Genomic DNA, 16,709 nt, shown 5'->3' with positions numbered 1-16,709 from the left:
CTTGAGTCCTGAATAGAACTTAGTACTCTCTGCTCACCTGTTCACAGCTCTGGAACATTCACACTTATAAGACCTGTCTACTTGGTCATGCCTGGAGATTCAGTACTAGCTGGAGATATGGCATGTGCCTACATACCTTCTAACCACTTAGAAGAGGAAGCAAAGGAAAAGAGCAAGAGTATATGAGACACATTGATGTCACCCACTAATAAAATGTTAACCTATGATTATCCTAGCTTCCCCTACTCAGTCAAGTATCCTTGTCTCTTGAGGGGAAATATGGTAGGCAAAGAGTAGTCTTACATAGAAAATGAAGCTGAGTATCTTTCACACTTATAAATCCCCTAACATGTAACTTAGATATGTGAAAAATTATTAACAGAAGAAAAAGTGCTAATATAATCCTAAAATATCTTCTATGTATTTTAATCTTCAGCGTCTATTACAGTGCACCTGATCTTGAGTGGGTGATCAATAAAATGGATACATCAATAAGATGGCTACATTGATAAGTAAACAGATGAGAATTTCAAGTGCCAGAATTAACAAACTTTGTTCATTGAACCTTTTCATTGAAGCCAAAACTAAGAAAATACATAATTTCAATCATCATCACTTTGGATATATATGTTTTATATAATACTTTGTAGGGAAACAAAAATCGATATGGATTTTTCTTTCTATAAATTAGCATTGAAAGAATCCAAAAGCATAATTGACATTAAGCAAACAATGTATTGCATTCTGCACTGAAGGCAGCTTTATATATATATATATATATGTATATATATACATACATATACATATATATATATGGAAGTTCATTTTAGCATAATTTCATAATTTTAGCATAATTTCAATAATGAAAGTTAGAACTAAGATAAACTTAAACTTTAGGAGTAGGAAATAGTTATTTTAGAAGTATCCGTGTGGTAGAATATCATACAAATATTAAAGATTCTTTCATTTGACAAATCTGTGACATTTCCATATTTGGACTTTGAAAGCTATATACACTGACTATTAATTTAATGTAAGAAGAGAAACAGAGTTTTCCACCTAAGATTTGTGTCTTCCTCAAAGAAAGCTGGTCCCTGAAATTATGAATTCTCCCAGTGTCCCTTGTGCTGTTAAACATGAAGGATGCACTATTCAAGCCTTGGCTGGCGTGCCCCTTTCCATAAATACAGAGAGATTAAGAGACCTGGTAGATGTGCCAGAGCCAGACAGCAGCCAGAATAGAGCTCAAAATTATGTCCTCACAGTGTGCATGTCTTCCATGGAATGCCTGTTCAGAAGCATGTTTGATTCTCCAGGGACATTTCAAAGGGGAATAAATAGAACATCCTTTATAATGAGATGTGATATATTTGCCATCAGCAAAATCTTCATGCTGCTGCAGCTGCATCTGTGGCTTTGAACAAATGAGAAAGGAGGAATAGGCCTATTTTGTGAGGGAGAGATCCTGAAGGCATGGAAAAATTAGAGTAGGGGGATGTCAGTGATAAGAGAATATTTGTAATAAAATGAGTTGGGGTTCTGCTCAAGGTCAGTGTATAAAAATGACTCAGGAGCAGCATTTTGTTTTGTTTTGTACCTGCTTAGCTGTCAGTCTCCTAGAAGTTGCTTTTGCCCTCAGGCCCTCTGTGTATGAGCTACTTTCTTGTCCCAGAAAGGCAGAAAAGTTATCACAATGGACATGCTAATCCAGCCTAAAAGAGGGCCTAAAATAAACATGTCTACATACTTGACAGTATTCCAGCAAATTCCATCTTAAGAGTTCAAGGCAGTTTTGAGGCATGGATCTGATTCTAAGGATTGACTGTTAATTTGGAGGATTAATAGTAGCTTAACTGGGCATTTAGATCAAGGTATAGTGTAATTCTAAGCTGCTTTCTTAAAGGTAACTCTTTTGTACAACCACTTAAAAATAATTTTTTAATTAGAAATGGCTTTGGATATCTTTATCTAGTAATAGGTCTAGTCTTTGTCGATCTCCTTTTTTTTCTTTTTTAAAATTGTTATTATAAAGGTGAAATAAAGGGAGGTTACAGTTATGTTCTTGACCTTTATTTCTGTGGCTGGTCCAATGAAAAGATCTTTGTGAATTTGCTCCTTTTAGGTTTTCTTGATGAATGCATGAGGCTTGAATTTTTGTCTCGATTATAGCCAAGTCTGAATTTCTCTTTTCCTCATATGTTACTAGCTAAGCATTTCAGGAGCTGGAGATGAAATTTTATGAAATCATAGCTTTTTTACCTTTTGTAGTTTATGTTCATATTATGGACCTACAAAATATATCGTCTTATCAATCATAAAAATTGGGATCTGTAGAGCCCCTCTCATACAGAAGTCCCTCAAGGGGGAAAAAATAAAGCCCATGTTAATCTCAGCCTTTTCCAGATGAAAAATCTGAGGTTCTGACAAGTGTCTGACTGCCTGCTTTAGAAAGTGATGCTGGAGATTGTGGAATTCAGATCCCATTCACAATTCTGGCTGAGGATTTCCTTTCTTACCCCAAATACATAAAATGTAAAAGTACATAATGTTCTACAGGCTACTATTCAATTGGGAACAGTTAGACATGCCATTTTACAATATTCGCCAATATTTGTCTACAATATTTGACTGTAGATGTTTCTCATTCAGAATTGTGCGTTAGAAAATTGGGTTCAGCAAGCCAGACAGAAATCTAAATTTAGAACTCTACTGTCTGCTAGTGGGAAACAGGCATGTTGTCAGTAGCCTAGGGACATAGAAAGTGAAGTATTATTTTCACATGCTAGCACAGCTGTTCTGTAGACCTTGGACTGGAAGTTGGGTTGGGGGGTGCCCTCTTAGATTTCATCTCATCAGTTACTTAGTAATAAAATGAAAACTTGGTCTGAGGAATTTTCCTGAGCAGAACTGTGTCTATTAAAACCCAAATTCTGTAAAAAGCAAATTTTAATTGATGTCAGGACCCAGACTGAATTAAGTGATAACATTTATGTTTTGTACAGCTATATAATCTTCATAATTGTGCTATTCTGTGATAAATTTTTTCTCTGATTTACATTTCAGTGTTTAAGTGGGTGAGAAGAACATTAATTGCTCTCGTTCAGGTCACATTTGGAAGAACCATCAACAAGTAAGTTATACAAAATCAGTGTTTGAATACATGACAATTAATCAAATACTTTAGGAATCATAGCCAATGATTCTCTTATTTTACTATATAAAATTTATAAATTATAAAGGAATTATAAAGAAAATGTGTTATTCTTTTATATTAATTTACAAATAGATTATATTTTCCTTGTGGTCATAACCAAATTTCTAAGATTGACAAAAAAAGTTGTATATGTAATTTGTGGGCAGGAAGAGGAAGAGGAAAGTGGGGAAAGCGAAAGAAGGGATGACACTTTCCAAAAGAGAAATAACACTAGAATTACAATGAAAATAGTTTTAGTTGTCCATCAGAGGATTTTTTAGTTGCCTTGGTATTTTGTTTTACCATAAAAATAGTATGTTTAACTTATTTCCACCTTACGCAAACTTCAGTATTGATGGGCCTTAGTAGAAAATTTCCAAAATGGCCTTCTTTTCCTCAGTGTTGCTTATTTGTTTTTCTTGTCAGTTTCAGAAAATCAGGAATACATTTCTTGTTCCTTTTTATGATATTGACTTCTACTTGTAAAATGAGCAGCTGTGGTTTATGAGTGATGAAGTTACTTTGCAAGTTGTTTTTGTGGAAATGGAGAGAAGGTTTAGAGAATTTTTAGTCTTTTCATTATCAGGTGGAGAGTTTTGGAGCACCTGGTACTTTGTTATTTTTGCCTTTAGCAGATGATGATATAACATTAAGCAGCATAGGCCTTTGGTCTGGAATAATTAGAGTCTCACATACCTTCCTACCGGTTTTGGCTGATAGAATCTATTTAGATAATAACTTCTGGAAAGTAAGAGTTACCTAATTTTAAATCATAGAGTGAAATTCTGTTCTTTCACTTCTTGGAGTACCATGGTTAACTCAAAGCAAAGACTACAGAGAGAACCATGATGTTGCTATGATAGGGCTTTTTCTTAAAAGATAATTAAGAAGGCAGGTCAGGTTTGAGAAGTTGGCTCAGTGGTACAGTGCTTGCCTCGCATGCATGAGGCCCTGGGTTTGATTCCTCAGCACCAAATAAGCAGAAAAAAGCCAGAAGTAGCTCTGTGGCTCAAGTGGTAGGGCGCTAGCCTTGAGCTGGAGCTGAGGGACAGTGCTCAGGCCCAGAGTTCAGCCCCCATGACTGGCCAAAAAAAGAAAGCAGGTCAGCAGGTGTTCTCTGAAATTCAAAATCCTTGTGGCAGCACAGCTATCAAAAAACTCAGCTATCAACTCTATGTAGCCAAAACAGCCATAAACAGTAATATACTCCGGGTGGCGTTCAATAAAATTTATTTATATAAAAAAGCACAGAAATTCCACTAAACTAATAGAATGGCTCTATTTGGTCTAGGCTTGAATTGTAGAGTTCTAAGCAACATAAAGAAGTATCATAGGAAACAATATTAGAACAGAATTAATATTACAGCTTGACTCAGTAGAGTTTAAATACTCATTCAAAAGTGACTGGCTAAGATGTGCAAAGTACTAGGTTTGAAATACTGGTTTTGGAGCCATTTCTGAAACTCTTATAATTATCCTATTTAAAAGTTTGGTTGGAAGTCAGATTCTTTAAAGAATTTTTTATTATTATAAATTTATTATAAAAATTTGAAGCTTTAGGTCTTTCTGGCATTAACAGTCTAAATTCTTTTCCCATTTTGAACAGAAAGGCTTCCTCCTTCCAAATTCATTTCTGTTTACTTGTCTCTTGGTAGTGGAACTGATTAAAATTTGACCAACTAATAGGATTGTATGAAAGACTTTAGTAACTAGATAAAATCCATTTATGCATAACTGCAAATAAAATACTTGCCAATTTTCATTCCCATGAATATTTGAAATTGTCTAGCTAGTACTACGCTAGCCAGCCACAAAAATTCACATAACTCCCTTCTCAACCCATAACTGGGCACAGGAGTACACATTTCTTAGCTACATGGGAGGCTCAAATCAGTGGATGGTGATTCCAGACCAGCCTGGGCACAGGAAAGTTTGCAAGACTCCATTTCAACAGAAGAAACTAGAGAAGTGGCACATTCCTGTCATCCCAGCCATGATGGGAAGCCTAAAATAGGTAGATTACAGTCTAGTTGTGTACTCAAGACAGTAAGTAAGACCCTATTTAAAAGTAAGCAGTGTAGAAAATGCCTGGAAGTGTAACCCAAGGGATAGATTGCCTAGAAAATATGTCACCTGAGTTCAAACCCCAAAAAGGAAGAAGTGGATTTATATTTCAGGTTATAGTGCTTCACAGATAAATTAATTAGGGCAGTTACAAGCTTAAACAAATCAGTCTCTTGGTTCTTGTCATACAGACTGGAACTTCAGGGCAAACATTTGGAGAGGTTGGTGCCAATGAAAACATGAACCACGAAAATGAGAAAAAAGCTTTTATAGCCAGAGTTTGAAAATTCCATTTCTAGTTGGATTTATCAAACATTTTGATCAGGTTGCATCTTCACCTACCCTTGAATGCATACCTTTTCAAAACAGAGCACACACTTTTTGAAAAACCTCATCTAAGCAAAATTTTTCCTCTTACAAGACAAATCCGGGACACAGTGAACTGGATTTTCAGTGAGCAAATGTTGGTTTACTACATCGGTGTTTTCCGGGATGCTTTTTGGCCAAATGGGAAATTGGCAGCACCATCTGCAGTTAGAAGTGATGCAGGAAGTCAGGAAACAAAACAGAAGGCGCAGCAAAAGCTACTTGAGAACATTCCAGGTGAGGCTGGCTGGCTACCAGGGGATGCAGCGATAAGAACATTACTTACAATTTTAAACATCAGGCTTTTCTGTTAAAGCCGTTTCTTACTAAGAAGTTAAACTGAGAATCTTAAGAATGTATACAGAAATGTGCTAATAATAAATGTGCTTTAGAGATCAGGCTACTATGCAATGCAAAATGCATACATTTTGTAAACTAGTAATAGCTATAGTAATTGTTTTTTTTATAAAAACCTTACGTTGAAAATTTCTAAATGGACATTATTTTAAACATTTGCAAGAGCTGACCACTCACACTTTTACCACGTTAGTACTAACTGGTGCTTTTGTGAACTATATATGTATCTGAAGACATCTCCCACTGAATGCACACTGCATTTTGTCAGTAGCCACTTCAGACAAAACCTTGATGGTTTTCAGTGCTGAGTATGTGGCTTAGTGATAGAATTCACTTTTCAACAATGCACCAAAAAACAGAAGTGTTAATTTTACAGATACACTTCAAAGCCTTGTTGGACAGCAGAATGCCCGCCATGGTATAATAAAAATATTCAAGGCACTTCAAGAAAGAAGAGCTAACAAGCATCTATTATATGTGAGTAAATCAAAGCCTATCAGATAATTATTTCTTGGATTTTATGTTTCTGTTCAAATATGAGTAAATGTTAATCCTTTTATTTATTTTGCTAGTCCTAGGCTTGAACTTATGCCCTGAGCATTGTCCCTGAGCCTCTTTGTGCTCAAGGCTAGCAGTGCTACTTCCAGCTCTGAGTAGTTTTTGTTGGGGATAAGAGTCTCATGGACTTTTTTTTGCCAGGGCTGGCTTTAAACTGCCATCCTCAGATCTCAGCCTCCTGAGTAGCTAGGATTATAGGCATGAGCCACCGGTGCCTGTCCCCTATATTCTTAATTACTGTGACAATGCTATATCTATTTTCCTTGCCTCATTTTTTTGTCTGTTCTTTAATTAGAAAAAAACAAAATACCACAGTGTGTACAGCACGATCATCCTCATATCTCCTCTCTCTACTCTGATGCAAATTTCCAATGATTGCTTAGTTTTAGCTTGTAACATATTCTGTTTGCCATTCATCTTTATTTCTTTTTTGTGCTGATACTGGGGCTTAAGTTAAACTCAATGTCTCACTCTCACTTGACTTTTTTACTCAAGGCTAGCACTCTCTTACCACTTGAGCTCCACCTCCACTTCCTCTCAGTCATCTGATTAGTTACCAATATTAAATAGTATGGATGGCATGACAATGGTTAGGCTATGAAATAAACTAAGTTTATATAGGTTCAGTTCCTTTTATGTAAGAGTCCCTTGTGTACTAAGAGTAATTTTGGAACTAAAATTGGACTTTGATCTTAGACATAGAGGATCTTTGAGCAAACTCTTGGAGGAACCCTCATCCTTCTTTTTCTTCTTTCTTGGTGCAGGTGCTGATGGAGCTGCTGCTAATTGAACTGTGTCCTGAGCTAAGAACTCACTTAGATCAATTCAAGGCTGGTCAAGTCTGACTGAGACTGCACAATTCAGCCACCAGAGAAATGTCTGTGTAATAATAGACATGCAACATTTTCCTCTTTTCCACAGAGGGCCTGACTGAGAACCATAGCAATTTTTATTTTTATTTTAGATCTTCCCTCTAATTTCATGTAAAACAAGCATAATTGAGGGGGGGGGAAGGGAGACTGGATACTATAGTAGGCCACAATAATAAAATTCTGTTTATTGATTTTATTTAAATACTATAAATACTTTAAAGTTCAACATGCTGGTTGAAATACAAATGTTAATAGGTGATAAGAATCTAGGACATATTTTAAATATTTATGGAAATCAGTTTTGTTTTAAAATGAAGAACTATGAATATTGTACAGTTGATTTCCTCACTGAGGATTCTAGACATTCCTGTGTTATTTCATGTGTATGAGAAACATTGTTGTGCAATGCTTTGTGTAAAGTTACTGTGAAAATTTTATTGTCTTTATTTTTACCAAAGATTTACCATAGTTTGAAGCATTTGAAGCAATAAAATATAAAATGAATTATAGTACTCAATATTAAAGATGTTTATAGCTCAAAAAGAGAAGTTGAAATAATTCAAGCAATTCAGAATATTTTTTATTATCTGTAGGTAGTTGTACAGAGGTGTTGCCATTTAACAAAGCAGTGTCACCTTTTTAAAATTCCCACTCATCTCTCCCCTAGCTACCCCTTTCCTCACTCATTTTAATTTTATAGGATTATACATTGAATTGTTGATTGTATTCTTCCCCTCTTCTCTCTTCAATTTATCCATCCCTTTCCCACCCCACCCCTTTCAAGTACTTGGTTTGATTTCTGCTCTGGCCATAAGTAAAATGCAAATCAAAACAACATTGAAATTCCACCATTATGAAGAAAACAACAACAGATGTTGATGAGGATGCAGCCAAAATAGAACCCTATTTTATCACTGTTGGTGCAGATGTAAACTTGCTCAACCACAGTATGGAGGTCCATCATTTCCATTCTTGGTCATTTATCTTAAAGATTATAAACCAGGATACAGGAAAGCCACCAGCACAACCACGTTCTTTACAGCACTGTTCACCATAACTAAGCTTATGGAATGAGCTCAGATGCCCCTCAACCGACAAATGGATCAAGAAAATGTGATATACAAACACAACAGAATTTTACTCATTCATTAGAAAGAATAATGTACCATTTGTAAAGAAATGGGAAGACTGGGAAAAATTATCTTAAGTGAAGTAAGTCAGGCATCAAAGGATGCCTGTTTTCCCTTATATGTGGAACAAGAATTAGCTTATAAACTTATAATACATTGGGTTGTATGCAAGTATATACAAATATATTGAAATACGGTAGATTCAAGGGAGAACTCAGTGTGATTCTTTACAAAGGCAAAGGCAAAGTTCATCAAAATATTGAGTTCTTTGTAGAAAACACAGTCCACTAAAGAACTTCTGCAAGAAGGTACTTCTTTGTTCAGGCATACATATATGAAATACATGCATTTTATTGTATGAAAAGTGCCAAATTAGTGCTAAAATGAGGTGAACTGAACCTTGAAGGAAGGTCAGGAAAATAGAGGAGGGATGTTACTTCAGAGACTTTGTAGACTTGATTATGTCATTAAGTCTTACCTTGAGGGGCATTGGTAAGGCCCAGAATACAGAAGTTTTGTTTTTGACAGTGGGGCCATGGACAAGTCACTTAATCAGTTTACTGGGGCTTTACCATTTCCTGAGCAGTGATATAACTTCACTAGCTCCCAAAAGTAGTAGTGAAAACAGAACAATTAAAATTTAAAATTTATTTGATATAAAAGAAAATTACTGACTATATTCAAGTGGTATATAGCTTATTGATAGCTCATACCTGATAAATTTTTGATAAATTCTGAATTAGTATTAAAAACTAGTACACCAAATTTCATCTTTGAGATTCTTCTAGTGACTTTTTGATCCTTTTTCAAACCAAGATATTTGAGACTTCAGAAAAACCCCAGGTTGGTTATTTTGTATTGTCCCTTCAAAGTGATATTGAAAATACTACTTAAAATGCATTTAGTGTAGCTAAAAAATTTGAAGGTGCCAAGCCTAAAATACTTACATAACAGTTACTGGAAATGTCTGTCTTCTGCATAACTCCATTCTGTCACTTCAATTCTTGCTGTTAAATTTATTTATGTGAGGGAAAGTATTCTGACTCCTCAGTATTTCTTAGTAATAAATTCTCATTCTTATGAGTTAGTAACTATAATGAATATTACAGGAGTTTTTAAAACAATCTGGAAGCCTCAGCTAACTTGAGTTAAAGACAGATGGCACTTAGAGGTTAAGGTAGTGATTTGCAGGTCCCAGATCATCACTTTTGTTAAGTACAGTGAACTGAAATTCTAAATTCCAAGTTGGGTTCACATATAGGGATGGCATAGTACCACATATGCATCAGATTCTTAATGTTTAGGATTTCTCTGATGTATACTTTGTTCTGTTTTCCAAGTGTTAAGAGATCAAGCTCTGGGCCTCACTCATGCTAAGCAAGCCATTTTACCATTGGACTACATTTCCAACCCTGAAACATGTATTTTTATGGCAGTTTAAAAAGTGAAGATAGCAGATCCATTAAATGTGTCACTAATATCATCATTACTCTGTTATGTTCTCTTGTATCTGGGAGCATTGGTTCATTCCTGCCCTAGCTACTCAGGAGACTAAGGAGCTTGAGACCAGCTTGGGCAACACAGCAAGAAACCTTATCTAAAACACCAATGAAAATACTGTGTTCTTTTTTTTGAGGGGGGGGGGTGTCTGGTTGTGGGGCCTGAACTCTGAGCCTGAGTGCTGTCCCTCGGCTTTTCAGCTCAAGGCTAGTGCTCTACCACTTAAGCCACAGTGCTACTTCCAGCTTTTTTCTTTTTCTTATGTGGTGCTGAGGAATCAAACACAGGGTCTCATGCATGCAAGGCAAGCGCTCTACCACTGAGCCACCTTCCCAGCCCCGTGTGTTCCTTTTTTTTTGCATTCTAAAAGGAAAGCTTTTGGAACTGTATTAGACATAGAAAAAATAATAATGACTCAAAATCTGGATTTCAAATACCTGAAGAATATTACAACAATGGTATTCAGATTAGAGCAAAGCAAGTTTATGGACAGAAATTAGATTCGTAGTATACAACATTGTATGGTTTGGGGACACTTAATAGTAATAGAGAATAATGTAATGTTCAGCTAGTAATTTTAGAAGCAAGGGACTTGTTCAGGCTAATATTTTTTAGGCGTCAGAAGTATATACTTGAGGCTATCTCACATCTCTGTATTGAAACTTCTTCCCTTTTTATAAAAGACAAATTAAGCCAAGACAGTCCATGAAATTGAAACAAGAACAGGTAGTTTTCTGCTATGCACCAGTTGCAGTGACATCACTTATATATTTGCTTTTCCCCCCAACAGGATCTAAAAGAGATCTTGTTTAAAATCTATTGGAAAGAGTATTTTGATGTATAAAAACCTGTGTCAGTTTAATTGAGAAAATGTATTGACAAGAAGATGTTACATTATCTTTAAGACTTCTTATTTTTAATATGTTTATATATGTAACTCACAGATACATGATTGCTTTACAATTTTATGCATTTGAGTGATAGTGCTCTCTCTGTCAAGATAGAACTATTTCTGTCAAGATAGACTTTTCATATGAGATGGTTTAAATCTGAATTTTTTTCATCTTTATCCTAAAATGTAGAAAATGAAGTAAAGCAAAGGAAAATAAGGAAAAACATTTTTGTGTTAATTCATAGTAAATGGCTTTTCTGTGGAAGACTTGGAGAGATTGGAGAGATATGATTCTAAGCAATTTCTTAATCCCCTTCCCCCCTCCTTTTTTTTTTTTTTTTTTTTTTTTTGCCAGTCCTGGAGCTTGAACTCTGAGCCTGGACACTGTCTATGAGCTTCTTTGTGCTCAAGGCTAGCACTCTACCACTTGAGCCACAGTGCCACTTCTGATTTTTTCTGAGTAGTTTATTGAACATAGAGTCTCATGGACTTTTCTGCCCAGACTGGCTTTGAACAGCAAACCTCAGATCTTAGCCTCTTGAGTAGCTAGGATAACAGGCATGAACCAGTGGCACCTAGGTTTTAAACCACTTTTCAGGTTAACAATCAATTAGCTTTTAACAAGAACAGCTTACAGAGATGATTATCATGTACATTTCTTTGGTCCTTATTTTTGTGAAAAAATTAAGTGACTGGAACAAAAAACAATGGACATTCATATAAGTGCCAGAGAAAATGCGAAGAATTCAACTTTTAAATGATAACCTTTAGTTTTCAGTGTTTGTTTCAGAACTTATTAAACTGAAACCGCACTGAGTCATTCAAGACACTCTGTATTTAGGAAAGCAAAAAGATACTTTATGGAACGGTTTCAAATTTACTATTATCTAGGCCACTCAGGACTCTTCCAGAAATATGATTCTGTGGCTAAGTTTCAGGTTGCAAGAATTATAGCATACAAATTCGAGAATGAAGGTAACATATCATCTATCAAATACCCCAAACAGTGTAACTTGGGATGCAGAAAATAACAAACATAGCTGCTATAAAAGTGCACACATTATATGATGTTAGAATGCTGATCTGGATTGAAATTCATTGTAGTCTAAATTCTTTGACAAATAAGTAATGCATGAAGTTTATCTGCCAATGTAGGATTCAGATGACAAGCCTTTAAAAGCAAAGAGAGAAGAGGGTTATTTAGATATATTCGAACTTGTGTCTTTTTTATTTCTTTTCATTTTGCTTTTTTTTATGTTGTTTTAAGAATAGTACAGTAATATAGTGGAGGGTGGTGTAATGCTAAGGATTGAACCTAGTACCTTCTTGCTAGGCAAGTACTCTATCTCTGAGCTATGTTCCCTCCTGCAAGGAATTGCTTTTTTTCTATTTTGATTTCCTGCTTAATATGTGAGCTTTCAAATTACCTATAGTCAAAATATCATTTGAAAGAGATGAAACTTGATCAAGGGTAAGAATAAGTAAAATAGTGTTTACTTTTGCCTCAAGGTTGTTATAGTTCATTGAATGGCAAAATCTAAGGGTCTTATTTTCAAATGCAGTTTTACTTTAAATAGTGATGCGATTTCTCAAAAATCAAGCATTTCATAGATGTCAGAGATTATCTGTCACAAACCCTATTCTTTGCAGAAATTGTTCAGTGCTCAAAACAGTCACTAGATATTTGCTTGGTTGTTGCCTCCTGGTAGAAAGTAATTAAGGAGAAAGCTTTTGTTTTTGTTTTCTAAACTGCTGAAGTAGAGTCCACCTTACATTCAGCTGAAGTTTCCTGTACTTTAGAACCATTGAAAGGTCCTGGGAATTACAAAATCCTTCAAAACCCTAAGAAGCAAAGCAGTTGGCAGAGTCACCCAGCCTGACAGTGGCAGTACCTTATTGTAACACCTTCATTGGCTCTGTTGCTGCTCCTGACCCCACATTTACTTCTCTATACATGCTAATCCATATGGTGAAGCTCGCTCTCAGAACCTTGTCACGTTTCACTCTGAAACATTCTCCGTTTCTCTTCTCATGCCTCCTCTATGCGTATTCCAGACTCTGAATGCTGGAGAATGTTCCCCATTTTAGCAGCATCCCCTAGTGAATTCTGTATTCTAGATGTCTTACTAGAGCTGAGTAATGACTTCTCATCTATGAGTTATAGAGGATTATTATATGGGAAATATTGCTGTCATTGTAGTCTGTTGTACTGCTTTTCAGGCTGTATATAACAAATTTCAAGCTATTTCTTACCCAGATTTTTCTTTGCCTTGGTTTATTTAGAAAGTGGGGATCATAGGATAGGTTGAACCTGAACTTGACTTGGTTTGAAACTGTTACCATATTACCATTTAGACTTTCTAAACATTAACAAAGATGACTTTTTAAACATATATACTTCTCAGAAGAATAGGGTAGTGATAAGTATCCCACAGGTTAGTTTTGTGTACTGTTTCTGTATTTCTGTGGTTACCAGATGTGTTGATACTTTGAAAGTTTTATTTATTTATTTTTTGGGTCCAGTCATGGGGCCTGACCTCTGGGCCTGGGCACTGTCCCTCAGCTCTTCAGCTCAAGGCTAGCGCTCTACCACTTGAGCCACAGCGCCACTTCCGGCTTTTTTCTTTTTGCTTATGTGGTGCTGAGGAATCGAACCCAGGGCCTTCTGGCATGCAAGGCATGTGCTCTACCACTGAGCCACCTTCCCAGCCCTGAAAGTTTTAATTCCAAGCACAATCAGTGTTCCCAAACTTGCCTGTACATTAAAATCTATTAAGAGAGCATGGTCCTCACTTTTTGCTGATCCCCAGTTCTTCACAGCTTTGGAATGAAGCCTTCAGCACAGACAAGTTTTGGAATCACTACAATCATGTCAGACCTCAGACTAAGAAAATTCTTCCTCTGCTCAAGCCCAACAATTGGTGCTGTACATAAGTTGCCTTACAAAAACTAATGGCATAATGTCAATTTGCACTCCAGAATGTCATGGATCTAAATCAGCACAGGATTTTTGGTTTGGCATAGGTTTGAGGATTTTGTTTCTATTTTTGTCCTTTTTAATGAATGCTAATAACCTATCAGGGTTGTGTGAAAGCCATCTGTAAGTCTTAGAACATCTTTTACTAGACAGGCTATCTGCATAATGATTCCCATAGACAAAAACAATAATCCATGAAGTTGTCTTAATGAAAAACCCAGCCTTTCTATTGAGTAATTTGTAGTTGGTTCTAGAGCTTACTTTGGAGAAATATTGCTTAGCTGTCACTTCATCTTTTGTGATGCCTAAGCCAAGCTGAAGACACCGAGCATAATAGAAAGACGCCAGGGCCATGCCTCTCTTGATGAACTCGGGGAGACAGTCGGTGACCTGAGCTATCATGGGGATCTCGTGAACTTCGTCGTAGTCGGCAATCCTGACAGGACATTAAAATTCAAAATTAAGAAACCCATGGAAACTTAAATCCGGATGATGGCCACATGGACCAGAAAACACTTAAGAAACTAGCACAAAAATGCTTTAGAAATGAGCAATGAAAGCTGGGTGCAAGTGCTTAAATCCTAGCAACTCAAGAGGCTGAGATGTGAGGCTCTTTCTTTGAAGCCAACCCAGACAGACAAATCCAAAAATGATTTAACTCTCAGTAACTACCCTGACATTTCAGGAGGCCGCAGGAGGGATCATGGTTCTAGTAAGCTGGCAAAATTTTTTCAAGCCCCCATCTCAACAGAGAAAGCTGGGCATGGTGGTGTGCATCTGTCATTCCAACTACAATGGAAATCACAACTAGGAAGAAATCAAGCTGGCCCTGGCAAAAATGAGAGTAATCAGAGCCAAAAGGGTTGTATGTATGGCTAAAACAGCAGAGCACCTGCTAAGCCCTGAGATCAAGCCTCAGTACCACCACACACATACACACAAAATTTTTCTCTGTAAGTACTTTATATACGTTTTTGTTATATTCCTGCTGTAAAGGTATTTTCTTACAAATTAAGCAGTTGATGTTTTAAAAAGTTAAGAAATTTGTTTCAGCTACAGCACTGAAATCCTGCATTAATGGCATAGAACTGTGTTATCAAGTATGGCAGCTGTGAGCCGTGTATTGCTACTTAAACAACATAAAATGGACTAAGACAATCACCTTTTGGAAAACGTAACACACTTTGTAAAAAATTTCATCTTGTAGTAATACTCCACCAAAATCCCTTGGGCATAGACATTCCCACGCTCTGCTGCTTCTCGTAAGCAGTTCAGGGCAACTTCAGTGTTCTGGGGGATGCCTTGTCCATAAAAGTACATGAGACCAAGTGCACCCTGGGATTCCAGATTTCCATTGCCGCATGCTTCTGAATGCCAGTAAAATGCCTAAGAGCACAATGTTGTCATTAACAAGGGGGAGGGTCACTGTAAGTTTCTACACACACACACACACACACACACACACACACACACACACACACAAAATGTATTTCAACTAATCCCCTCCATGTTCTCTTATTCCATTCCCAATAAAATTTGAACTAGTTTCATCGTTCTATTTTCATATATGCCAACAGACTATATCAATCTATTTCAACCCTACTCATCCTCTTCTACTCTCATTAGACTGTTCCCTCTAATATCCATCCCCCCACAAAAGTGCCCATGTGTTTCCTCTCCACATCAAACTCCCTTTAATTTTAATTCTTTGTATGTTTAACTTATAGGATCATTCCTCAAGTCTAAGGCAGTATTATTTAAGGATCTGAGCCTTAGTGTCAGGACTGTCCCTCTTTTTTTTTCCAGCTTTTATAATATAATACATTGTATAACTTTTTATAGCACTCACAATATTCTCACATCATAGTTTTCTTCAGTATAGGTAGGGACCAAATCAGTCGATAAGAAGAAAGGGAAATAATACCTTCTGTAAATCTTTTGGTTCTTTTGTTGAATAATACAGTCCTAGGGTACTTTGAGCTTTCACACTAGCTTTTGGATTTCCATTGTCTGCAGCAAAAAGCCATAGTCTAGAAGAGAAACAAGGCAAGTTATTCTTTGCTTTAGCATTTTGTGAAAACAAAATTTTGTTTTCAGGTAGAATCACCTTTCAGCTTCTTCTTCTGATCGTTTAACACCTCTTCCTTCAAAGTAAGCTCTTCCAAGATTGTAAGCAGCAGCAAATTTTAAGTGTCTTGTTTTGGGACATGGGGAATCAAGAATTTTCTTCATACATTCCACTCCTTTTTCCTTCCACAAAGTAAAAGAACAAACAAAAAAATCCCCTGATTTTTAGTTTTACTTCAACTGTATTTTGACACGACGTGTAAAATAAATCTATGCCGAAGGGATAATTGTTCTATATTTTCAGGGCTGGAGTTAAAGAAAGATAGAAATAATGAAAGTGCATCTTGGTGGCATATGCTTATGTCCCAGCTACTTGAAAGGTAGGTAGAGATTAGGAAGACTGTGGTTCTAGGCTAGCCCAGGAAAAGTTGATTGAGAACCCATCTCAACCAACAAATCTCGGTTTGGTGGTGCCTATCATTGCAGCTATATGAGAAGCATAGTGTGGGTATATTAACTTCCAGATTGGGGTAGAACTAGTGATAGGAGATTGTAAAGCCAGAGACAATTCTCCATGAAGGGCAAGCCTCTTATCAGGCAGAAATGATTGATAAGCAAACTTTTAGCCTAATGACTTTATTTATTTTTGTCAATTGTGGAGCTTGGACTCTGGGTCTGGGCACTGTCCCTGAGCTCTTCAGCTCAAGGTGAGATTTCTACCACTTGAGCCACA

The 16,709-nt window shown here is 36.4% G+C and overlaps 2 protein-coding genes across 5 annotated transcripts in view; one reads left to right on the top strand and one right to left on the bottom strand.

Annotated features, from left to right (window-relative positions):
* Snx25 (sorting nexin 25) overlaps positions 1-7,914 on the top strand; it is a 92,720-nt gene extending 84,806 nt beyond the window's left edge. The window contains exons 16-19 of one of the 2 annotated variants that reach the window (XM_070016386.1): positions 3,064-3,130; positions 5,679-5,860; positions 6,357-6,457; positions 7,303-7,914. In XM_070016386.1, the coding sequence (XP_069872487.1) occupies positions 3,064-3,130; positions 5,679-5,860; positions 6,357-6,457; positions 7,303-7,383 (431 nt within the window). In that variant the 3' untranslated portion in view covers positions 7,384-7,914. The remainder of the gene's footprint in view (positions 1-3,063; positions 3,131-5,678; positions 5,861-6,356; positions 6,458-7,302) is intronic. The other variant, XM_070016387.1, reaches the window with a different exon arrangement.
* A 14-nt stretch (positions 7,915-7,928) lies between these two features.
* Lrp2bp (LRP2 binding protein) overlaps positions 7,929-16,709 on the bottom strand; it is a 31,133-nt gene continuing 22,352 nt past the window's right edge. For all 3 annotated transcript variants that reach the window (XM_070016389.1, XM_070016390.1, XM_070016391.1), the window contains 5 exons: positions 16,017-16,159; positions 15,834-15,939; positions 15,072-15,295; positions 14,171-14,345; positions 7,929-12,103 (listed from right to left, as the gene is read on the bottom strand). In XM_070016389.1, coding sequence (XP_069872490.1) covers positions 12,038-12,103; positions 14,171-14,345; positions 15,072-15,295; positions 15,834-15,939; positions 16,017-16,159 — 714 coding nt within the window. In that variant the 3' untranslated portion in view covers positions 7,929-12,037. The remainder of the gene's footprint in view (positions 12,104-14,170; positions 14,346-15,071; positions 15,296-15,833; positions 15,940-16,016; positions 16,160-16,709) is intronic.

Source organism: Dipodomys merriami, unplaced genomic scaffold, assembly GCF_024711535.1.
Source record: "Dipodomys merriami isolate MVZ:Mamm:240054 unplaced genomic scaffold, mDipMer1.0.p SCAF_12, whole genome shotgun sequence".
Classification (NCBI taxonomy): domain Eukaryota; kingdom Metazoa; phylum Chordata; class Mammalia; order Rodentia; family Heteromyidae; genus Dipodomys; species Dipodomys merriami.
This window is presented reverse-complemented; position numbering and strand designations above follow the sequence as displayed.